At 55.1% G+C, this 24,293-nt stretch overlaps 1 protein-coding gene across 18 annotated transcripts in view; it reads right to left on the bottom strand.

Annotated features, from left to right (window-relative positions):
• The window catches only part of NFASC (neurofascin), a 185,382-nt gene that overhangs the window by 19,230 nt on the left and 141,859 nt on the right, over nt 1-24,293 (bottom strand). For 9 of the 18 annotated variants that reach the window (XM_067033358.1, XM_067033353.1, XM_059081260.2 and 6 more), the window contains 15 exons: nt 23,499-23,642; nt 22,738-22,849; nt 22,273-22,439; nt 21,630-21,777; nt 20,231-20,355; nt 19,315-19,359; nt 17,954-18,055; nt 17,467-17,664; nt 16,229-16,299; nt 14,661-14,883; nt 12,563-12,678; nt 10,518-10,722; nt 9,004-9,126; nt 7,715-7,888; nt 5,252-5,266 (listed from right to left, as the gene is read on the bottom strand). In XM_067033358.1, coding sequence (XP_066889459.1) covers nt 5,252-5,266; nt 7,715-7,888; nt 9,004-9,126; nt 10,518-10,722; nt 12,563-12,678; nt 14,661-14,883; nt 16,229-16,299; nt 17,467-17,664; nt 17,954-18,055; nt 19,315-19,359; nt 20,231-20,355; nt 21,630-21,777; nt 22,273-22,439; nt 22,738-22,849; nt 23,499-23,642 — 1,968 coding nt within the window. The remainder of the gene's footprint in view (nt 1-5,251; nt 5,267-7,714; nt 7,889-9,003; nt 9,127-10,517; nt 10,723-12,562; nt 12,679-14,660; nt 14,884-16,228; nt 16,300-17,466; nt 17,665-17,953; nt 18,056-19,314; nt 19,360-20,230; nt 20,356-21,629; nt 21,778-22,272; nt 22,440-22,737; nt 22,850-23,498; nt 23,643-24,293) is intronic. The other 9 variants (XM_067033363.1, XM_059081580.2, XM_067033379.1 and 6 more) reach the window with 6 other exon arrangements.

Consider the following 24,293-nt stretch of genomic DNA (forward strand, 5'->3'; position numbering starts at 1 on the left):
GAAGCCTGTGTGTTTCATTTTCTTCTCATGGTCTGTGTGGCTCAAACCACCAGCATGCACACAGCCAAAGGCAGTGATGAAGACGGGACACATACCAAATCACTCAGACCCCAGGGATGACATGGAGTCCCAGGTCAGGCACCACCCAGCACAGGCCAAGCAGCACCACTTGGGTCCAGGCCTGGAGCCCCGGCCTTGGAGGTGGGCAGGTTGCGGGGCCCTGTCCTGCAGGAGCACCGGGAAGCCTGCCATTCCCAACTATTCACTCCAAAATTACCCCCTCTCCTGGCTGCTTGAGTTCTGCCACCACCCAAACCCAGGGACAGAGAGAGAACGATCCCCACTCTGTGGGCAAGACTTGCACCTCGGTTCGTCTTTCCTGCCTTCACCGCCACCCCCTCCCCGGGCTCTCAGCTCTTGTTCATTCCCTGGCCTCTCCTCCCTTCTTCTCCGCCCAGCGACAGTCTCAGATTACCCCAATCCACCCTGACTTGTAGTAACTGCCTTTCTCTCTAGGACGTCTGGGGTCTGGGCACCCGAAGCCCTTTCCCTTTGACTAGAATGTGGGAAAAGGGCACTGATAGACTCACAGTGTGGCCTGCGCTCAGTAGCACCATCTTCCCAGCCCACAGTAGATGCAGAAATCCCCAGGACACGAGTGAGGCACAGGTTGGGCTGCTCTTTTGCATAAATCTTCAGAGAAGTTCAAATCTGCACTACCCCTTACTTCCTCATCTCCCATCCAAAGCTACCCTTTGTCGTTGGTCAGCCCTAAGGGACTAAGTCTATCATGACAACATTTCCATAGACCGTCTTTCCTTCTACGGAAGGGTTGTGGACACTAACAAAGGGCTGGCCTATTACTCTTTAGTTCCGGTATTGCTAAAGCTTAGGGTATGAGAAAAATGATGGGCAAATCAGAGAGAGACAGAGCTGCCTCTCCTCCTTGCCCACTATCTCCTGTGATCTGACCACAGTCTACTTTCTAGTGTCACTGCTGATGGGGCAGAAGGCAGTGAGGTTAAGACATAAGTAGGTAACTCTAACTTTCAAGGAAGAGTGATATCCTACCTTATCTCAAATCTGCAGAAGATCAGGAAAATACTATCCCCACTCTCCAGAAGGGAGCCAGGGCAGGGAGGGAACCAGAGAGAAAATTGCCAGAAAGCCTTTCTCAAGAAAGAATCAAGAGATCCTAAGTCATCTCAACAAGAGCCTGACCAACAAAAGCCCTTTCATTCCCCTGGGGGGACTCCAATATTACAAGTCCCCCATAGAGAAGGAGGGACTGTTCCTGGGATCCCAGTCACTTCCCTATTTGTAAGATCAGAGGCATTACTGGGCCTGAGGGTGCTGACCACAGAAGTCACACTGGGCAGCTGACCCTGCCCCATGCATTCCAGAGATTCCTGGACAAGGTCAAGGCAGATAGCGCTATATTCCCCAAACCCCAGTCAACTCACAGACATGGGGGGCGGCGGGGGGGGAAACGTGAGGTGGGAAAAGCTCTCCCTCTCAGTCAGTATTCAAGGATGTATTTCAGTCCAAGGTGGCCCCAGGCCTGGAATGCAAGCTCAGTGCTATAAGAGCTCAGCCTGAGGGAATTCGCCTATCCCACCCACCAAGACACACACACACACACACACACACACACACACACACACACACACACACACACACACACACACACACACACACGGGCCTGAGAGATCCACAAGGCAAAGGTGAGCTCCCTCTCAGGCCTGATGCCTGGCAGCTCCCGTGGCCATGGAACACACATGGGCTTTTCCTGCTGTTTTGAGCTGCTGGAAGGAACGCTGAGAAGCTATTTTGTCCATCTGGATAGGACTGCTCTGCTTTGGCTCCTTATCAATAGTGTATTTTCTAATAATTTCTGGCAAGTGCAAGGTTCCCCTTTGCTATGACTATTTAAAAGGCATCATCAAAAAACTGAAAATGCCTTTAAAGTTAAGTCATTCCACTCTGTGCAGTGCAGAGACGCGGGCTTCCCTTCCTATGTGCGCAGTGGTGCTGCATTTCCCAGCCCCCGGAAGCTAGTCACACTCTCAAGTGGGCCCTGGTCCTCATACAAGCAGGTACGCACGCTCACCCTCACACAGGGCCTACAGCCAGGCCCACACGCTTCCCTGGCCGCTCCGGCGAGCAGCCCTAGAAACGGAGATGCTGAGAGAGGCTAGGCTAGAGCGAGTTTCTTCCTGGGCCCTGCTGGGCAGAGACAAGAATGTGCAATGACTGAGGATGCTTCCACACTCTCCTCCCCTCCGTCTGCCAAGTGTGACAGGAGGAAGGGTTTTCTTTGATGATGGCTACCTAGATGCTTATCTTCAGCTCAGCAGCAACAATCAGGTATTAGCGAGAGGGGACCAGAAGGGAGTGGGAGGAAAGGAGGCACTTCCCAGGCGTCCTCCCAGAGGGTCCCCAGCACTGGAGGCACAGCGGAGAAGGCACCTTGGCTGGCTGAGGTCGCAGCTGGTAAATCAGCATCCTCTCTGGCCTACTCATTAGCTGTGTCTATTGTCCCAGGGTTGGACAGGGCCAGAGAGACTGGCAGGGCAGAGGCAAAGAAGGCAAGGCTCTGAGGGAAGGGACAGAAGAGTCAGGTGAGTGAGTTGTTATAGGTGGGAGGGGAGGGCAGGTTTTCCATGGGAAACTGTCCAGCACTCAGGTCTAAGGGGATTCAGGTGATTTCAACCCCTGGGGCGGGGTGGGGGTAGCAGATAAACAGGGAAGAAGGCCCAGAAGCGGGGCTTACAGTCAGAGTGGCACACAGGCTGGACAGACCCGTTGCTGGGCTAGGGTGTCATCTTCAGCCACAGCGGGGACTGTGGGCTGGAGAACCACCCTGGTCACTGCCCAGTGGAGACCACCAGCCTGGCGACCAAGAGTAATGGGGAGCCACAGTGGGCCTGGAGCTGGAAGCACAGGACCCCCTACCTGAAGGCAGTGTCAACCTAACGGGTTACCTAATGCACACTGGAAGGCACCCCAGCTATGGCCAAGGGTTTTCCACCAGAGTTTTGGGCGACACCACGCAGGAGATGGAGAAAAATAAGACAACATGTCTCTTATTCATTTTTCGTTGCCCTGGAGCTGCCCACCAAACACTGGCAGATCTGAGCCGAGTCAAAGACAAGGACAGCAGTTTCCAGACATTCCAAGGTGGCGGGTTCAGTCCAAAAATGTCCCCCTGGTGCACGGTCTACCATGGCCAAATCACAGATGGCCAGGACAGATGGGCAGCAACCCTAAGAGACTGCAGATATGGGTGCATGAGAGGAATTATCTTTACCGGGTGAGATAGGAACAGATCAGTCCGGGGGGGAAAATGTCCACGTTTGGAGAAGATGAGAGGGAAGGGAGCAGTGGGCTGGACTCCAGGCCCACGTCACCAGTTATAGAACCTGAGCGCCATCACTTCGCACCTGCAGATTGTGCAGGAGGTTCTTATGGATTTAAGCCTGGGAACAGCTGACGTTACCAGCACAGCTCATTTACCAAGATGCGCGTCGTGCTTCTACCACCATGTCACACGGAAGCTGGAGCCTAGGAAACACATCTGACCGACGGACAGAGGCCCTGGCACCCTCTGCACACCAGGGTGAGCTTGGATCTTTCCTAAACGAGATGTAGGAAGTGGGGTGTTTGGAATTACATCCATCCCCCTCATACCTGCCACACACGAGAGGGGCAGCACAGACTGAAACGGATGCCCACTGAGCAAAGCATACTCCCCGCAACCAGATCCACTTGCTTTGGGTCCTGGGTGCCAGAATGGGGAAGGTGGACTGCAAGCTGCTTGACCAGAGAGCTTCTAGGTGATTCATGTGGTACCCTCCCTGCATCTCCCCTTCCATCTCCACTAAGTCGCTTCGGCTGCCCTGAGCACCTGCTATAATAGTCCCAGGGGAAACCCTTATGCAAACTTGAATCAGGAAGTTAGGGCCACTCCCAGACTGCAAGGATGGCTTTCTCCCGGTCTCCAGGCCCAGGACACCTCTCTGCCTCACATCCCAGCAGAGGTGGGGAGGCACTGGCCCCTGCAGGCCTGGGTTATTTGGGGGCGGGGCACGGAGAGGCCTGGGGGTGGGAAGGATGATGGCGGCGCACCACCCAGATCTGACTGGTAAAGCAAACGCAAACAAAGCAAGCAGGGTGCGCAACAGAAACAGAATCAACCTAAGAGGGCAGGGCGGGGGAGGGGGGCGGTAAATGAGTGAAGGTGGAGGGGGAACCAAACCGGGTAAAAGGTGGCGTCCTCTTTCTAAGCCAACCCTCCAGTTCCTCACCTGGCTCTCGGCTCTCCCTGCTGCCTAGAGCCTGAGAAGGCTCTGGCAAACCCTTGCCCTATAGCCTCGGTTCTGCCTCAAAGGAGGCCAGCGGACGGCACCCTGGGGCCCCTGCCTAGTTCCTCCAGCTTGAGGACCGGCCTTCGGTGGTGATGTTCCTCAAACCCACATGAGGACTTGAGACAAGGACCTTGGCTAGCAGGTCATCTCCTGCTCCAGACTTGCCTGCCCAACTCCTCACTGTGTGTCCACCTCCCAGACCCCAAGAGTGGAGACTGTTCTTAACACCCAAGACTCTGAGAAGCTGGGTTTCTGAGGGGTGAGTGGGCCATCAGCACATGGCGTCCACTGAGACTCCAGGTCCTGGGGCACCTGGCCCCATCCTGGGACATGCAGACTCGTTCTCACTGACTAGAAGCCATGGTGGATGGCAGAGCTGGTGCCAGGCCCCATGCAGCATGCAAGGCCAGCATGCACGGCGTGCTCACCCACAGGCCACCCTTTCAGGGCATGGCAGCCTGACCAGGAGACAGGGAGCCAGCTGCCCCAACTCCTTCTAGGGTGCAGCTGGCCACCCAAAGGCTGTGGACCCTTTCTCTGTGCTCTGAGATGTCAAGCCTGGGCAAGGCCCCAGGTGGCTCAGGGGAAATAATCACTCAGCTTCAGAGAAAGCTGCAGCTCCAGAGAACAGGTCTGCAGCCTATGCATGTGGGGCCCCTTCGAAGCCAACCTCCTCTAACGAAGGGAGGAGAATGTGTTTGATCTCCTCTGGTCCCATCCTCCACATACATCCTCCTGGAGAGTCTGGCTTCCCAACCACTGAAAGGGTGAGTCCGGAGCATGCTTTCACCCCAAGCCTCTCCCTCCTTCTCCGCTCTGGCTGGGCTGGACTCCACCTGAATTGCCCCATGCCATGCCCATTACCTCCGCTGTTGGTACGGTACCTGCGGTTGGAGCAGCTTCAGAACACAGCGCCCAAGATAGCCAGAGAGGGAGAGGGCGAAAGAACGAGAGGGAAGAGAAAACAGCACAGGTGAAACCACAAGACAAGCAATCACAGGACAGAGAAGGTTCTGGCTCAAATCTGACCCAGACGTTGTGGCCAAGTGCTGGTCACGGCCCTGAGGATGCCACCTGGTGTTCGGGGATCATGTTCAACTCCACTGGGGTCTGGTACGTTCCTATGGAAAACTTTCCTGGGTCTTGGAAACCTTTCTAATACACTTGCTTCTGCCTCTACTCAAGGACATCTAAGAGGTGGCAGCAGAAACAGTCCACCTCGAGTGCTATGTTCCCAGATGTTTCTCGAAGGGTGTTTCCTTTCCTAGCTGGGCTGGGGTGAAGGAGTATAGGTAACCCTCAGTGACGCCAGGAATTGAGGGCATAAGGCACAGGTGGTTTAGGAGGACATCAACGCCTGTCAAAAGGATGGTTCCTTCATCCCCAGCAGCAGGTGTTGAATAGCGCTGGGGTGGGGGGTGGGGTGAGGGGGAGTGCATTTGGCTGAACGCTCCCCACACCAGCTCAGCCTCGGAAGGCTAGGGCATGTGATGGACTGGAGCCCGGAGCCACTGTCCTGCTCTCCTGCTGCCCCGCTGTATTGTATGAAGTAAGAAACTCAACTGGGGACTGAGAGCCCTAAAAGGAATTCCTGAATTTGCCGCAAACCCCTAGGTTGAGAAGAAAGTCTCTCTTTGTTCTCTTGTCCCCTGGAGCTGAAGATCCTTTCGTGGGGGTGGTCACTGGGGCAGGGCAACGGGGCTTTGTTTATCTGATGTTCTGTAATGGGCGGGGGTGAAGGGGTGGGTGGAATGGGGAGGGAGAAGAGGCTCTCTTTATGTATCTCCTTACAGAATTAAGTAATCAAGAAAGTGCATCATCCCTGGCCTGGCCTTTGGTAATAGACATATATTAACCACTTACCCAAAGTCCCCCAGCCCTAATAAATTGCCCAAGTCCCCAGGAGATTGGAAGGGTGCACTAGGAAGGGAGCTTATTGTATAGCTCCCTCCTGGTTTACAAGAGCAGAGAGGTAGAGACAAAGCACTGTCAGCCTTTCTCTACATTCTGCCTGCCCCCTCTCCTCTCTGCTTCAGTGCTGGCCTGCTGGCCAGGGAAGTGGGGCCTGGGGAGGGATGCAGGGCTGCTTATGAAGCTGCGCTGGGAGCCTGGGGTAAGGCAGCAGAGGCAGCAGGGCCTGGAAGCACTGCTCCTCTCCTGGGTTGGGGGTACGGGTGCTCAGGAGGTCCAATCAGGCCAGGGTCAGGCCACCGGACCTCAGCCTTCTGGGGAAAGCACTAGACAGGATAACCTGTTGTCAGCTTCAAGGATTCCTAATCACATCACCCCTTCTTTGAAGTCTTCCCTTGTAGAATCAACCCCCCCTCCCCTGCACAGCCACTGCACTTCTGCCATCTAAACATACACAGCTCATGGTGAATGACAATTAGATATTCCTGTGGATGTCCCTCCTTCTAGACTTTGTGAGGTTCTTAGCTTTATATCCCTTGTTTTGGTACAGCGTCTGGCACCTCATGTTGTGGGTGCTCAAGAAATGGCCTTTGAAGAGACCATGGTACCTCTGGAGAGGCAGAGCCTCCACCCGCTGTCATAGGGGATCTGCCAATATCGAGGCTTCTAGAGGCTTGCCTGCCCGAGAGGTTCCCGGAAGCCAGAACGTGTGCAGATGGGCCTGGAGCCCCCTCTAGTGGAGTTCTCAGGCAGGCGCAACTCTGGGGCGGGGTGCGACGCTGCTAGATGCCAGAACCCAGGAGAGGAACTCATGTGCTCTCTGTGGAGCTGGTTTGGCAAATGGCTGTTTCCAAACCCCCTTTCCTCTCCTCAGCCTGACAACTCCTTCAATTCAGGTTGCAAGGAGGGACTACACCTCCTGCTCTACTCATGGTCCCGGCAATTAGCTTCAGTCACAGCTGTTCCCCTCTCTTCTCGGCGCCATGCAGCCTCGAGAGAAGGGGCACCCCCAGAGCCCTCACGGGGCGGTCTCCATAGTACTGCTGCCTCCCTCACTAGGCGAGCACCTTCACTGCTCTTTGGAGTTCGTGAGCACATTTACTTCCAGCACGCTTTCTCTCATCCCCTCAACTCAGCTACGATTCACACTCTCTTCCTATTCCCCGACCAGAAGGAAAGATGACAAATGTTAAGTAGCTGAGCAAGTCAAGGCCAAGTCGGGATCCAGGTCTGACTGCAACAGTAAGATGTGTTTTCCAGATACATCGCCGGTACCTACCTCTCAGCACACAGGGTGGCTCCCTCCTCTGGAGGGCTCGAGGGCCTGCAGCCTCTCCATCCCAGGAGGCCAGGCAGTCAGAGGCCCAGTGCATGTTTCTCTAGGCATCTGAATTCCCAGGGACCATTCGCCCCCAAGGCTGCCGCAGTGCACCTACCTTCATTCGGGGGTGCTGGTGACTCCTCTGTGACTGCTTCCCCAGAGCCCACCTGCGTCCTGGCACTGAGGGAAAAGCGGTAGCGCGACACGGGGTCTGCTCTTTGCATCGTGAACTTGGTCTGATTGGGAGAGAAGTTTTCCACTATCTGCTTTCCTACTTTGGTTCCATTAACTGGGGAGAGACAGGTAAGTGGAATTGAACTTTAGCAACATTGACCATGATGGGTTATATAATCTGCAGCTAGAGGGACGAAGCCTTCCTGACTCTGCTGGGAAGGGAACCTATGGAACCTGCCCATGATCTTAAGGACTCAGGGGAGAGAGATGATTCAAAGGCCGAGGGCTGTGCAAGAACTCCTTTCCAGCTCTTTGATGACGCACCAGGGTAACACTTTTTCACTGATCTCATTATCGCCAGCTCAATGAAAAGTTATGTGGCTGATTCTGAAAGATTCAATTTTTAATCCTCAAGCCTTTTCAACAAAGACAGAACTTGAAGTTCCTTTTTTCCTTTCAAACAGAACTAGGGCAAAACCACTAGAGCTTTTTGTTGTTAATGCCTCCTTTGCAAAAGGCCTCCTTTGTCAAATACCTCAAAGGGGGAAGGTCAGGTCCAGAGATGGATTCAGAACCACATACAAGCACACAGTTGGCTATTAAAATCCTTAACAGCACAATACCTGTCCTTTGAGCTTCACAGTGAGGCACAACATCACCCACTTTAGAAGACTTAACGTTTTTCAAATGAATGACACTCCTGTCCCTGCCTGGTGATGCTCAACTCTTTAGGTGAGGTCGTCCAGACCCAGGCTCCTGACTGAGCCACTCCAAAGTCCATGGCAGCTCTACATACAGCTGCCTTACCATAAATGGCATCTTATTTAAGGTGTCCCCGAGTGTCAGTGTCGTGTGGATTCCTATGCACGTACTATCTGCCCCATCAGATGGAAGGTCCATCAGGTAAGGAAACTTTAAGACTTGTAGGCATTAGAAACTCTAAGATTCCTGAGGGCAGGGGTTGAATCCCTCATCAAACCAGAAGTCCCCTTTGTCTGGAAGCTCACCGGGCCCACTGGAAGCTCCCTGCAGGAGGGGCTGTGTCAGAAGAGCAGGGATTGGGTCTCACTTGCCTCCTCTAACCCTACAGGAAACTTCTTCCCTGGCCCCTCTATCCCTCTACAATGACCTCTGTACCCACAGGCTTTCTACCTTGATTCCTTAGGAAAAGTGTTGAGAATGGGGTTTCTGATTCTCGGGTTATGCAAGAGAAAGAAGGGCAGAACGTACAGGCCACGTATTTGAGAGTATATCCAATCAGGATCCCATTGGGGTGTTCTGGATGATCCCATTCCAGGTTGATTGTCTCCAGGTTGGGCTGCCGGACTCGGAAACGCCTGGGGGCACTGGGTACTTGGGGAAGGAGGAGAGAGCAGGGGAGATGGGGGAGAGAAGAGGGGCGGGCAAGACGAAGAAAACACAAAAAAACAAAGCACAAGTATGAAGGCATTGACCTCTGGGCAACCCCCGTGCTGGATCACCGTTAAGCCAGAACCCAGAGAACTACAAGGTGGCCAGCGCCCATCGCCCCATCCAGGATGGCGTTTCCCCAGATCTAGGACAAGCATGGCTCAGACTCGGTTTACATGGGGAAGAAGTCAGTCAAGTTCTCCTTTAGCAACTACCCTGGATTCAACACATGTTAGGCTCTGATCCTGCAAGGAAACCTCCAAGTTGGGCAGTCATTCCCAGGCAGGGAACCAGTTGTAGCCGTTTGGTAATAGAGGCTGCAGCTCCCAATCCTCAGACAAGGATTCTCACCACTGGGTCCAAGCATCAGGCCCTGGCCTCTGGGCTGAGAATGCCGGGTTCAGGGGTGAAGAGAGAGAAACCCATGATGGAACATGTGGATGGTGCCAAGAGCATGGCAATGGGGAGAGGCTGGTAATGAAAACCAGACGAGGAGGGGAGACAGGCATAAAGAAACAAGAAGGGAGAACAGGGGAGAGGACAAAGGAGGAAGACAAGAAGAATGGGGAAAATAATAGTTAAGAAGGGAGAAAGGAGAAACAGAAGAGGGCAAAGCCACTGCCCAGCTGGTTCAAGAGGACTGGCAGGAACAGGAGATGCGCCGGGACCTCGGCAGGTGTCTGCCTCCCAGGACCGGGGCGCCCACTGCAGGGCACTCTCTTTTTTTTTTTTTTTTGGCATGCGGGCCTCTCACTGTTGTGGCCTCTCCCGTTGCGGAGCACAGGCTCCAGACGCGCAGGCTCAGCGGCCATGGCTCACGGGCCCAGCCGCTCCGCGCCATGTGAGATCCTCCCGGACCGGGGCACGAACCCTTGTTTCCTGCATCGGCAGGCGGGCTCCCAACCACCGCGCCACCAGGGAAGCCCAGGGCAGTCTCTTGACTACAGTGGTGTAATAAGAGTGAAGGTCCTCGGGTACGGTAAACCAACCAGGTGCCTCTTGGGGTCAAGGTGCCTGAGCTCCCTCAGGAGGCGGTAGGCAGGCAGCCCCGGCTCCCGCAGTGCCCTCGGGAGTCCGTGCACACATCCCGTCTGGAATCATGTCAGCAGCCAGCACAGTCTCATCTTGACATACGATCTCCCGAGATGGCGGCCGCCTTGGTGACGGTGCTCCATGAGCACGGCCGGAGCTGCTCAGCTCGCAGGTCACCCCTCCTTGAGGTCAGGCAGAGGTCAATTTGTGCGGTCCAGGCCGAGCCACGCTGGAGCCTCTCAGGGCCACCTGGCCGCGCCACCCTCGTCCTGCCCTACCCAGGGAGCTGCGGCCGGACCTACCTCCTTCCGGGGTGGTGAACTCCTTGGTTTCACTGCGAGGCCCATCGCCTCGCCCATTGACCACAACCATCTCCAGCTTGTAGTTACTGTAGGGGAAGAGGCGGGACACCACGCCACGGAGGCGTTCTCCGGGGAAGCCGGCTTGCTGCCTCTTCTGAGACACCCACAGGCTCTTCAGCAAGCTGCTCTCCCTCCAGTAGTAGGCCTTCAGGACAGAGGCAGGCCGGTAAGGGTTCGGCCAGGCAGAGCCAGGTTAGTTGTTAGTGGTGGTGCTCATGGTGACCGGTGTTCCCTTTGCTGTGGCTCCAAATCCCCAACGACCTCGTCCGGCCCACAGAGGGCTGGGGGTGTCCTGACAGTCCCCATTCATTAGCCTCTAGTGAGTGGGAATTGATGTCAAACAAAATAAGAGTTTTTGGTTTCAATCGTTTTCTGAGCCATGTCGCCTCTGGGGAACAGGCAAGTGAGCCAAACTTACAGCTGAGCGGCTCTGTCTTGAGACTTCTTTCCAAGCTGGGAATAGGTTGCTCAGCGAGTCCGTGCCAGAACCACAAATTTGAGCCAAGGGTCGGGCACGGAAAGCTCTTTTCTGTGCTCAAAGACCGCATCACCTTGGGTTAGATTTAGTATGGTTTAGATTGGCAGCGGGCAGGAGTTGAAAAGCAGCAGGTTACCCCCGGAAGTCTGAATATAAGAAAGGGTTGATTTAATCCATTGAAGTCAAATGGTTCCTTTTAATACTGTTCAAAGACCTTTAGGATAGTGACCTGTCCAAGCCAATGGGAGACCAGGCTGTGGGGTGGCTAGAGCTTGGATGGGATGGGACGGCCTGTGCAGGGCCATAGTGTCACAGGTACAGTTGAGAGAGTCTGAGACACGGGGTCTGATGAGCAGTGGAGGAGAAGCCCCAGGTCAGCTGTCACACGAGCATCACCCGGGGCCTCCAAGGGCAAGGTAAGGAGGAAGTCCAGACTTAAGAGGGGGACCCAAAGGGAGCTTTAGCCAAAAAAAAAATCTCTAGGCAAGTAGGTTAAGGGTGCAAGCTGGGGAAGAGCTCATTTAAGCGTATATATCACCTTGCCTTCCTTCCCCTACCTACCAAATCCATTTCCCGAGAGGAGACTGACTCCCTCGGTGTGCCCCCAACTGTCCATCAGCCAACCCTCGATGACCCCTAAGCCTGTGTTGCCCCGGGGCTACAGCCTCCCCAGGAACTTTTTTTTTTTTTTTTTTTTTTTGCGGTACGTGGGCCTCTCACTGCTGTGGCCTCTCCCACTGCGGAGCACAGGCTCCGGACGCGCAGGCTCAGCGGCCATGGCCCACAGGCCCAGCCACTCCGTGGCATGCGGGATCCTCCCGGACCGGGGCACGAACCCGTGTGCCCTGCATCGGCAGGCGGACCCCCAACCACTGCGCCACCAGGGAAGCCCCCCAGGAACTTTTTAAAAGAGCTACTCATCAGGGAGAGCCTTGAATACCCTGGGTTTTCTCTCCCTTCCCTTTCGAAGACAGAGACGTCAGGGATGGAAGAGGTGGCCAGGGGAAGCCAAGGGCCTTGATAATCGGAGTTGGCTGTGACAACAGGGAAGGGTTTGTACCCTTCTAGTGGCTCTTCCTGTTAGTTGAGGCTTCATGAAATCAGACTGGGAGAGGCAAGCAGCCCAGCGGGGGCCATTAGGAGAGGGGAGGGGTGTAGCTCAGCGGTGCCTCAACACTGCTTCTGAAGATACATGTGTGTCCACACACAGGTATTACAAGCATAACGTGCTATGTATGGTCAACCCAAACCCAACACCCTTCACATGATTTTCTGCTGAGCAGAATCTCTCGGTATACCCGGTGCAGGATTCATCTGGGTGTATATATATTTTTTCTGGGTATATTTTTGAACAGCTAACCCTAGACATCATCTTCTTGAACCAACTCTGGATCCAACAGCTATCCCAAGGGACCCCTTCCAAATATCTTACGGCCCGCATCTGCTACCCCCTCGCCCCGGTTAGCGAGCTGGGTGGTTAGACAGGGCTTGGAGCTGGCTTCCTCACTCGGTACTCTCTGAGCTGGCCCTGGACCGTGTCGGAGTAGACGCGGTTCCACTGAAGGCTGATGGCTGTGCTGTTCAGGACTCGGATTTTAACATCAGTGGGTGCAGCCCTGGGATCTGCAATGTGTTGGGACAGAGAGCTGGTTATGCATGCGGGGCTGGGCCCCCGACTCCAGAGTCCCCTCCGACCTGTTCTCTGCTGGCCTGCACCTCCAGCCCACTCTGGACACTGGGTACTCCCTGAGGGCAGGGGCTGTGCCTGCTCCACCAGCCTGGACTTGGGAGAGTGTGGGGAGGCTCAGGACAAAAGGGCAGCAGCACAGGTGGAGGGCTCTGCCTACACATTTAGAGGGCAGTCATGTGCAACCGTCACACAGAGTCTCTGTCCCTCCGTCCCACTGGCCATCCTTCCCCACCCCGCTTCGGGTCCCGGGAGGCTTGTCCTCTCTGGGCCGTGTCAGCGGGGCTCCCCTGTTCTCAGGCTTCCAGATGGGTCTGCCCAACAGGAGGTACCAACAGGGGCTCCCAGGGCAGGAGAGGGAAGATGGTATCTATCCCCCTGGCTGCCTCTTTGCGGGGAGGCAGGATGACAGTGGTGCCCTCTTCTACACAAGGGTAGCCCTCGCTGGCCATGGTGACTCGCCCGCTGCCAGCCCCTCAGGGCCAGGGTGGTATAACAGCATCCTGCTGTTGCTGGCCCTCCAGCTGGTTTGCTGTACCTTGCTGTTGTCTCTCTTAACCCTGTCCTCGCATTAGAAATAGTCCCCTTGGAGTGGCATTTATTTCCTGCCAGGGCCCTGCAGGAAACGTTACCTACAGACTAAAGACACCCTAACCAAGTTCAGGAAAAGATTCTGATCCTGTGACTACTTGCAAAGGGAGGGCCACTGGTTCTCACCCCCGTTTCCTCTGCTGCAAAAGCAGTTGTGCCCCATCCTCTCTAAAGCAGCTGCCGCAGGGGTACACAGATGCGATGGAGACTGTGAGGTGGTCCGTGAAGTCCATGGCTAGATGCTGCCTTTTCCATACTTACCCTCCAGTAGCCCTTACCGTCTTCTGTCCGGAAGTGTCTGCCACCACGGAGGTGAGGAGTGGGATGGACGGAGGGCCTGCTGATCCCCTCTACTTATCTCCCAAGTGGGTCCAATACATAATCACTTCCAGGGAAATGCCCAACCCTCACTTACTCCCATCTCACCGTTATGAACCCCACTGGCCCTACTCCTGACCGCAGCATTGGCCCTTGTGGCTCTGCTCCTCCGCAAGACTCTCCCCCCTCCCTTCCTTCTGGTCACCTCATCCACCTACATGATTTCTTCTTGGATCAGATCCAAACACACCAGGACACGGATTGCCCTGACCAGGAGGTGCGTCACCGACCCTCCTGCCTTGCTCAAAAGCCTACAGGATTGATGTGCTGGGGGGCAGAGAGGCTACCACCATCTGGAAAGCCAGGCACATACTTCTACATATACGTCCAGAACTGTGTTGATTTACCCAGTGATGGCCTCCAAAGAACTTCTCTTTTTATGTTCAATTCCAAGGGCTAAGAGCAATACTGGGAATGTTGCAGTGCCTGGTCTGGAGCATTCCCGTCTGGGGCTCTGTGGACCTTGCTCCCTCAAGGATTCCCCTGGGGAGCCCAGGGAGGAGTCTGGCCTGTGGCCCTGCTTCCGGTGGAGGCGTCTAATCACGGCCCATTGGGACGGACGGTCCGTGGTGCTAGCAAGCCCTGGCAGTGAGGTAGATCACAAGGCCTGGGTTCTACTTTCAAGCCTGACATTTGCTATTGTGCAATACCGGGAGGGGTTTCCCTTGCAGGGCCTCAGTTTTCTTGCTGATAAAGTGAGAGTATTGGACTAGGTGACGACGTTCAAGAATATTAACTAGTGTTCGGATGATACCATCTCCGCTCCCGGCATTACCTGGGGCCTGTCTGCTCTAGGTCACTGTAGGGGATTTCTCTTCCCTGGGAACTGGCTGTCCTCCCAGGATGCTCTCGGAAGACCCCCGACCCACCCTGAGGTTCCTGGTCTGTGAGGGTGGCCTGTGCAGCCCAGACGTCAGGGTCCTGGGTGGGGGCAGGGGAGGGTACTCACAATCTTCTCCGGAGTAACCGATGACAGTGTCTGGTTCAGGGCCCTTCCCAAAGTCATTTTCTGCCTGGACTCGGATCTCATAGGGCACGTAGACAGGGGTCTGCCCCACCACGTAGCGGGAGCCCCACACAGTGACGTTGTTCCAGGTCTCTCGGGTCTCTCTCCGCCGCCACTTGACGATGTAACGCAGGTTGGGGCCAAAGGCGGAGGTGGCGTTCATCGGCTGAGCAGGGAGAGAGATGGCAGGAGTGGAGAGGGTGCAGGCGAGGAGCCCGGGCCACCCACGGCTCGCACTCTTTCTGTGCCAGGCACCCTGCCCCCAACTGCCCAACAGCGGCCAGCCCCCTGGCAGAGCTGGGGAGACCACGGCCCCCACTCTGAGTCCCCCCGGAGCCTGGAGTCCTGTGAAGCCAGCAGCGTGCAGATAGATTCTCCACCCAAGCCCTAGTCCCTCTGATTCCACAGCCAGCCCCCCTGGCAGGTGCACAGGGAACGAAAGCTTTATTGTCGACAGGACTCTTTCCTGTGATGGAGCAACCAGAAAACAAAATATGGACAGTGATATAATGTCCCCAAAGTCAGAAAGGGGTGAGTTTGGTTCAGCCACAGCATGCCTGCTGCCAATGAACTCAAAATTCCAGATTTCAGTCCTACTTAATCCTTGCATGTCTGCCCTGTCCTTCCCAAAAGGCCGGAGCTGGGAGCGTGCAGAACTCTGTTTTTGTTCCCTAGGGGCCTGGTCCAGGAAGCACTCCCCCGGGAGCCTGGAATACAGAGTCGTAGACCAAGAACCGATCCTTGCAAGGTCCTGCAAGATGAGCCCCAGTGTCTTAAGTCTGGGCTCATCCCAGTTGCCAAGGCTGCTGTGAAACCAGGCTCTCCGAGGACAGGGATGGTGGTGATTCCAAACTCTGTATCTCCCTGTTTCCACTACTCACGTCAACAGCACAAAAATGTTGATATTTCGGTGGCTGAATTTGCATCTCTTAGACTTGGAAGGGGTTTGGAAAAAAGTCGTTTTGAGGCCACATATCCCAGTTTTGGTTTGGAAAATGTGGTCAGTGAGCTGAGATGAAGATGAGCTTTTTCAATCCTGGCCCGGAGGATGTCTCTTGAGTCACCTTGTCCATCCTGGACTTACAGGTGGCTGGCCCTGGAGGATCACTCAGAGGCTGGTCTCTCCCCACTCCCAGCAATCTCCAGGGATGGGCCCCCAGAACACACCAAAGCGAGGTACTGGTGTTTGGGCTAAATCTTTCCTACAGACTAATCTAAATTTCTCCCTCTTCTGAAGAAGCCCATTGATCCTGCAGGACTCTCTCTGATTTTGCCAGACTGACAGTCTCTGTTCCTTGGCCATCTCTGCTCCTGTCTCCTGTCTTAAATGTTGCCCTTAGACGTTCTCCTGTTTGGTTTCTGGATGCTCAATGCAGAGACGAGTAGCCCCCACACCAGACAGGTAGTCTGAGCCACCCTGCGGCCTTGGAGTCACAGGGGTGTAAAGGGCGAGGGCTCCCAGGCTGCGAGGCAAGGAAGCCCATCATGGATGGGCCGCAAGGGGCTCTTACCGTCCACGTGATCTCCATGTTGTTCTTTCTGGTCCCCTCTCCCTTCACATCAGAGGGGTTGGACTCAGGGGCTGGAATCCAAATGGATGCAAAGTTCAAGTCCAGTCTGTGCATTACCAGGGCACAGTAAGCAACCTCTCTCCCCCAACCTGACTGGCCCCTTCTTCGCTCTGTCTTTTCTCAGCATCTCTCAACACAGTCTGTCCCATAAGCAACTGAACTCGCTCTGCCATTTTCTCATATGGATGATGTGCCTTCCTAGCTAAGATTTAAACCCCCCAAAGCAGGGATAATTTCTTTTGAATTTTAATCCCTTACCAGATAGCATTCATCATAAGGCTTTCCACACTTTAGATGATCAGTACAGCCAACTCAATGTGGATTATCCCCTTTGTGGATTAGCTCCTAAGTATGTTTAATACCAGACTGGTTTACCCTGGCATTCAACATTTTTTGGGAGCATCTCCACCCTCAATGAACCAGCATGATTTTAGAAATCTAAACATTTCATTACCCAAGTGTGTTAAGAAACCTGGTGCAACCCGATTATAAATTTCTACTGCAAATCTTTGCCATAGCTCTTCCCTTTAAAGCAGAGCATCAAGAATTATTCATAATGGAACAAAACACAGACTTACTAGAGCATGGACTTGAGGATATGGGGAGGGGGAAGGATAAGCTGTGACGAAGTGAGAGAGTGTAATGGACATATATACACTACCAAATGTAAAATAGATAGCTAGTGGGAAGCAGCTGCATAGCACAGGGAGATCACCTCTGTGCTTTGTGACCACCTAGAGGGGTGGGATAGGGAGGGTGGGAGGGAGGGTGACGCAAGAGGGAAGAGATATGGGAACATATGTATATGTATAACTGATTCACTTTGTTGTAAAGGAAAAACTGACACACTATTGTAAAACAGTTATACTCCAATAAAGATGTTTTTTAAAAAATGAATTATTCATAATATTAGTAATAATAAAAATGACAGTTAACTTTTATTGTGTGCTTGCTATGTGCACATTACGGTAAGAACCCGAATCCCATTTTCAAACGTAATCCTCAGAACAGCCCCATGACGGAGATGGTGTTATTATTCTCTGTTTCACAGATGAGGAAGCTGAGCCTTGGAGAGGTTAAGTAACTTGCCCAAATTCATGTGGCTGGGGACCGGGGGAACTCAGTTTGAACTTGGGGTACCTGGCTTCAGCACCTCCCATTAGCCCTCAAGCACTCACGTGCTCCGCTGGTTCGGTAGCGCTCAGACGGGAGGCTGGGATGGCTGCTGCCCACCTCATTGATGGCAATGACCCGGAACTGGTAGTTGACATAGGGGGACAGCTGGAGGACGGCTGAGTTGACACTGCCTGGGAACTTGGAATGGTCATGCCAGACCCCTGGCTGGAACTGGTCCTCTTCAAACTGTACAACGTAGTCTGAGGGGTCAAGGAAGACAGGGCTGTGTGGGGAGCTGAGTGAGTGAGTTCGCTCTCAAGAGCGCTCCTTCATGGTTTCCATTCGTCTTTATAATGTCCCTTGGGTAGACAAAGGCACAGGTATTCTTCCCAAAACCCAGAAAGGGAAACTAAGGCCTCCACGCATTCTGTCAATAGGCCAGGGCACACGCCAAGTGAGGCCGAAGTGGGACCAGAAACCAGGGCCAGGCCTCTGGCTTCCGGGCTGCCGTCCCTCTTCTCTGGACAGTAGTGCAGGGTCCCGGCTGACCTGTGATGGGGCTGTTGTTATCGTCCCCCGGGATCCAGGTCAGTCTCACGCTCCTCTCGGCCAGGTCTGTGAGCTCCAGGTCCCGGGGTCGGTCTGGCCGTCCTGGCAGCAGAGGGAGAAGACACCACGCAGGCCTCCCGAGTTAGAGCCGGCCCGTCCCTGTGCTGGCCTCAGCCCTGAACACTGTCCCACGGACAGGACTCTTGACGGGCTGAGGTCACCACCGCAGGAACAAACCCCAGCCTGTGCCGGAGGGTCAGCACAGGGACCGCCCCTTCCCTCAGGGTTCAAGGAAGAACAAAGAGAGAACCCCAAATTCCACCACCACCCCCCAAAATATCAAGGAATGCAGGGCACAGGGAGAGCTGGGGCCAACCCACCCCATTGCTGGGGATGTTCTCGGAGTGCAAGCATTTGGGAAATGCTGCCCTTTGCATTAGACCCATGTTCACAACCTTTAGGAAAACCGGTGAAGAAGTCTGGGATTTTGTCTCATTTTCTCATAATTATCTTCTACTCAGTGTGCTGAGGCTCTGAGGGGGCAGGAGCCCAGGGGGTGTTTGGAGAGCTGAGCAGGGCAGACCAGTTAAGGGAATAGAGGGGACAAAGATGGAGGACCAGGCCAGGGAGGAGACAGGGACTCAGTCTAGAAGTTTCAGTGATGGACAGCAGGACAGAGGCCCTAACAAGGGTGGGGGCAGCACCTTTTTTGGGCTCCAGTCTCACTGGATTTCCTAAGTGTGTGTAAGTGCCCTCCTGGCCTGGGGATAAAGCCATCTGGCCACTGACTGGTGAGGGTAGGTGTGATTTTTTTTCTCCTATCCTGGCTCCTTGAACCAGCTATTTCCACATTTTGGCTGGTTACTGGAAGGATCTGGGAGGTGAGTCACTGGAGCCCACATTCATGTGTGTTGCACACGAATGTGTGTGGATTGGAAATGGGTTGCAGCCTTTGCAGTGAAAGGCTGCAAAAAAGATGGGCCGACAGATAACTCAAAGCAAGTGGGTTTCCTGACTGAATACCCTTCAGAGGTTAAGCTGGGGGAAGCGAACAGGCCACCCCAAGGGAGTGGTGGGCGTGGCCAGAGGTAAGGGACTGGGGACGCAGGGAGCGACAGCCGGACGTCGGAGCTCAGTCCGCTCAGTACGTGAAAGGAGCAGGAAGCCGGGAGTCGGGCTGTGATGGGCTAAGGTAGGTGACGTGGGCCTCCTGAGAGGAGTCAGATTTGGCAGGGAGCGGGGCAGGCTGCCCCTTGCCTGTACACAGCACTCCCGTCCGGCAGTGCCTTCCTCCTCCTAGACTCCTCCCTCCCAGACTCCTCGAGTGCTTGGCAACGGTCCCCGGGATTAGTATGAATTACCTTTGGGCAGGGCAGCCAAACGGTTAGTTGGAGTGGCCTGATCAGCTGCAAAGGTAAGATGGGTTATCCAGGTTAGCAGGTTATCTGGGGATAAAGGTGTTCTCGAAGGGTGGGAATAGGCAGCCAAGGCTTGAACAGCTGCCCCTGCACAGCTTCACCCCTCCCCCACTTCCATGGAGAGTGCCCCACCCTCACAAAGGCCTTCCTGTGCTCCCTCCACAGCTGGGGGTAGACACCCTGGGTCCTTCCTGTCCCAACGCTACGACTGTGCCTGGGCCCACTGTTCCCTGTGACCATGCAGGGACACTGCCGAGGGACAGGAGTGCACTGAGAGTTATGGCAATAGGGGGCCCGGAGACAGCAGAGATGAGGAGGGGATTTGCTTCCCCGGACGGGAGAGGCTACGTCCCCAGGTCTGGGATGGCTAAGTATTTACAGTGTGTCCTGGACACGAGGGCAGGGCAAGACAGGATCATCCGAAATGCACAGCACCCTGTGAAATCCCATCAGGAAAGGGGTGCAGAGAGGAAGGCTAGCAGAGGGTGTTGGAAGGACAAACACAAAGTTCAGTCTTGCTTCAAGGATGGATCGTTTTAATTGACTTAGTGGTTTAGAGTTAGCTGTATAGTTGGTAAAAACGATCACAATGAGAACCCCCTGTCCATTCCCTCTCTCCTTCAGGCACCCTTCAGGTGAGGATTTGGGCAAGTTAATGATTCCATTCAGGAGGTAAGGCACCCAGCACAGCTTGTTCTGAAAGGAGCAGCTTCCTAACCCTTAAACCAGAAGGCAGCAGGATCACCAGGCCTGGCTGGCTCGCTGACCACAGGCTCTGCCCTTGGAACCGTCCTCCACTTCTCTGGCCTCGGGAAGTAGGGGGTGGGGAATCAGTGCCAGTGTGGGCAGCGGCAGTTACCTAGCACGGTCAGGTAGGCCTTGGCCAGGTCTTGGTCCAGCTCGGTGCTGGCAACGCACGTGTAGCTACCCTGGTCCCGCTCGGCCACACCGAAGATGGTCAGGGAGTCCTCTTCCTTCTTCATCCTGCAAAGGTACCGGGGAGGGGTTGGGAGGAAGGCGAGTAGGGTGACAGTGGAGGGGGCAGGCAGCAGGAGTGCTGGGCACTGCCCGGCTGCCTTCTCCCTGAAGTGGGGACGGTGGGTCAGAAGGGAGGAGGCAGCGCTGTAGTCTGGGCTGGGCAGCCGCAGCCCCCTCCTAGGGGACGTGAGGCTCCGCCTCAGTTGCTTCGAGAGAGGCAGGGTCTTCTTGTCACCTTGAGCACTTATGGTGCTTGCTGGAGGGGACAGGAAAGCAGGTGGAGCCAAAGCGGCCCTGACCCATATTCACTGTCCTCAGTTCCCACACTGGGTCTGCTCTCTGTGCCTTTCCTGTGCTGTGCTCCCCTCCCACATTAGGGCAGAGTTAGGCCCACCCCCAAAAGGCAGGTCTTCTCGTACTTCCAGCTCTGTCTTCAGCCCAGATTGATGCCCAGGCTCAGCCCAGGTGCCCCGGGCTCCTCTGCACTGTCTCCCATAGAGGGAGGAGGGCACCAAAGAGCAGGGCATCGCTGAGGGCCAGGATGCCTGCACCCAACCGCAGGCTACGCCCCTGCAGAAAACCAGATCATCACTGGAAACAGCTGGTACCGATGCTCAGCCTGCCCCGAGACGGACAAAGAGTCCTGAGGGGAGGCTCGGATCAGCCGTTCTCAACCCTAGCTGCACATTACAAACACCTGGGGGGACTTTTAAACACTATCTATGCCTGGGCCCTCCCTCCACTGCAGTTAAATCCGAATCTGGGATGAGGGATGGATGGGGCAGGCCTGGGCCTGGTAAACGGTCCCAGGTGCATTAAGGGCGGGGAGCCCCATTAACCACAAGGGCTAGCGTCTCCTCGGCCAAGCTTGCCCCCTGCTGGAGAACAGGAGAACTGCAGGCAGGGCTGAGAGGATGGGGAGGGAGTCGTGGCTGTGAAAAGGAGGAAGGGAAAGGATCAAAATACAGGGAGGAGGACGAGAGAAGAAGTGAGGGGAGAGAGGGAGAGAAGTGAAGACAGGAGGAGTGGGAAGGAGAGGAGAAGAGGGAGGGAGGAGGAGGAGAGAGAAGCAGAGCCCTGACGGGGAGAGGGGGAGCTGCCGTGGGAGGGGGGTCTCGCCTGATGTGGAGGGAGTCACGGAGGCTGTCACGCCCTCCTCAGCAGTTCCCCAGTGACACACATGACACAGGTTCCCCGTGTTCTTCAATGCATGCCCAAGAGCAAGGGAAAAGAAAACGCCCCAGAGGAGCAGCCGGAAGAGAGGAGGGATAAGCAGAAACCTGTTCCCGATGTAGAGGGGCTCATCATCCTTCAGCCAGGAGACTGTGAGCTTCAGGGAGGGGTCGTGCTTCACGCGACACTCCAGCTGCACCGTGGTGCCCCTTTTGGAGACCTGGTCCTCAGGCATCCGGTAGATCCTGGTGGGGTCTGTGGGGAAGCCCCCGGAGCTCGTCTCTGCCACCCCACGCCCGTGTGGACACACAGTGTGACATGCATGACCTCCAGGTTAGATGGACCACGCAAGTGGCAGAAATAGGATTCGGTTACATGAATGGTAGGGGGTGCCTGGTATGGGGGATCCCAAACACTAGCCAATCCCCAAATCCTTTCTCTCCGGCTCAGGAACATAGGACGTATTTTCTGGGGTGGTAGTGGGGAGCTGGTGTGGGTGACGGGCGTCCCTGCCTAAGTCTATTTGGACCAGGCTGGTAACGACTCGGTGCTCGCAACACCAGGCCAGCCAGAGGCCCTGGCCACGAAACTTCCACGGAGAGGACACACAGACCTGGAGGGAGGTCCCACTAGGTATTAAACGTTAGGTGTGGCACATTTTCAAAGTGAGTGACACACATGGGTAACTGTGAGGAGATGGCTTCCTTGCCTTCCCCACCCCTCCCTCTACCTAGCAACTCTCTCCTTTACCTTTGACCTCCAGGCGGACCTGGTTCTCAGCTTTGCCCAGGATGTTGGTGGCAACACAGGTGTAGATGCCTTGGTCCTCTTTGCGGATCATCTTGATTTCCAGACTGCCGTTCTCGTAGACATGGTAGTTGCCACCATCCAGGTTGCTTCCTTGCCCATTCTTAAACCTCACAACAGAGCAGCGGGACACACAGCATATACTGAGAAAGGACCAGCCCGGGGAGTGGGAGGGGCCCCGAGCCTTGTGGGTCTTGCCTCCGACCACTAGGTGGCCTTGGCAAGCCTCTGGGCCTCGGTGTCTTCCTTTGCACAATACGAGTGTTGACCCAGCTGATCTGCCAACTCCTCCCAGCTTCAACCCTTTAAGGCTCCCAGGACTATGCTGAATACCTCCCATGGGCCAGATGGAATGAGAAAGGCGAGACAGATGACCCTGTGGAGGAGGCCTGGTCTCCTGGAACTTACCATCGGAGTGTGGGGATGGGAGACCCAAAGAACGGGCAGTCCAGCCGCGTCCGATTGTACAGGATCACCCTCATGAGCTGGTTCCGGGGTGACAGCATCCGAGGCGGCACGTCTGCAATTCCCAGAGAGCTGACCTTGGGTGGGGAGTCTTCCTCTTTCTCTTTGTGGACCAGTCTTATCTCTCTGTTCCTTCTCCTCCCAGCAGCTTTCTCAGCACCAGTGTACCTTCCCCCATCAACCTCCCTCCTTTAAGAAGCCTCTGAGGATTAGGTGAGGAAGGAGGAAGCTTATCCATTTGTCCTTCACCTACCCTACTTCCAGTCCAGCTTTTGCAAAGGGTTCCCCCCAGTTTTCCAGCAGCTTCTATACCTGCCCCTCCACAGCCCCAAGGCTTCTCCTAGCTGCACCTGCCCACCGCCCTCTGTCTGCTCTGGGAATGCCGCGAACATATTCAGGACTATTTCCCACCGAGACCATGGAGAACCCAGGGAGAGTCAACATGGACACAGCAAGGAGGCGAGACGGCCCCTCCTCTCACCAGGGGAGGAAGGGGACTGAGACTGGCTTTTCGCATGGCGTGAACTCTGTCTGCACACCCAGCTCTACGGATTTTAAGTCCTCCATCCTCCCTGCAAATGTCATTCTGGGTCTCCATGCTTCCCCCATCCTGCCGCCCTCATACCCCACCAGCCTGGCCAATCACTGGAGAAGAAAGTGTGCCCAGGAGATGAGCAAGGTCCAGGCAGGCGAGCTGCACTCACCCAGCACGCTGACGAAGGCGTTGGCCAGCAGGTAGCCGTGCTCGTTGGAGGTGTTGCACTGGTACACGGCCCTGCTGCTGATCTGGGTGTCCCGGAAGATGATGGTGTCCCCGGCCACCTCACGGTTTGGGTTGGGTGGTGCCGCTACAGTCGGAAAAGACACTCCTTGTGAGAAAGCGGGAGGGCAGGGCGAAGGGCACTTGGGTCTCTGGCCAGGACTCCCTGGTAGGACTGGGGTGCTGTGGAGGCAGTAGCACTGGGCCAGCTCAGACCCAGCTTCCGGCCCACCACTGCCTAGCTTTGGGGCCTGGGTCCATCACTGAGCCCCCTGGAGTTTATTTCTCAATCCATCCAATGGGAATGGGAATCCCGGTCAAACCTACACAGCAGCTGGGCAGCTGTGGTTGACAGCGTAAGCTTTGGAAACAGGAGGGGTTTGAATTCTAACCACACTACCTGCCGGTGCTATTCAATGGCTCTGCACTTCAGTCTCCTTGTCAGCTGAATGGGGATAACGTATCACCTTGTGGGGTTCTTATGAGGATGACCAGAGATTCTCTGCATGTCATTAGCAGAGGGCTCAGCACATACTGATTATTATCGTTGTTATTACTTTAATTCAATGTGCATATACTCAAATGTGTTTTGAAAAGGATAAAGCAATATCCAACTAGATGGGACCTACCACCTTCCCATCCTCTGAGCAGAGCACTCTGCAGACATTCACAAAGTTAAATCAGGAAGTCGATGCCTGCTGAAAGCTGAATGAGTCCCTGTATTTGCCAAAAGCTACCT

The sequence above is a fragment of the Kogia breviceps genome, chromosome 1 (assembly GCF_026419965.1).
Source record: "Kogia breviceps isolate mKogBre1 chromosome 1, mKogBre1 haplotype 1, whole genome shotgun sequence".
NCBI classification, from domain to species: domain Eukaryota; kingdom Metazoa; phylum Chordata; class Mammalia; order Artiodactyla; family Physeteridae; genus Kogia; species Kogia breviceps.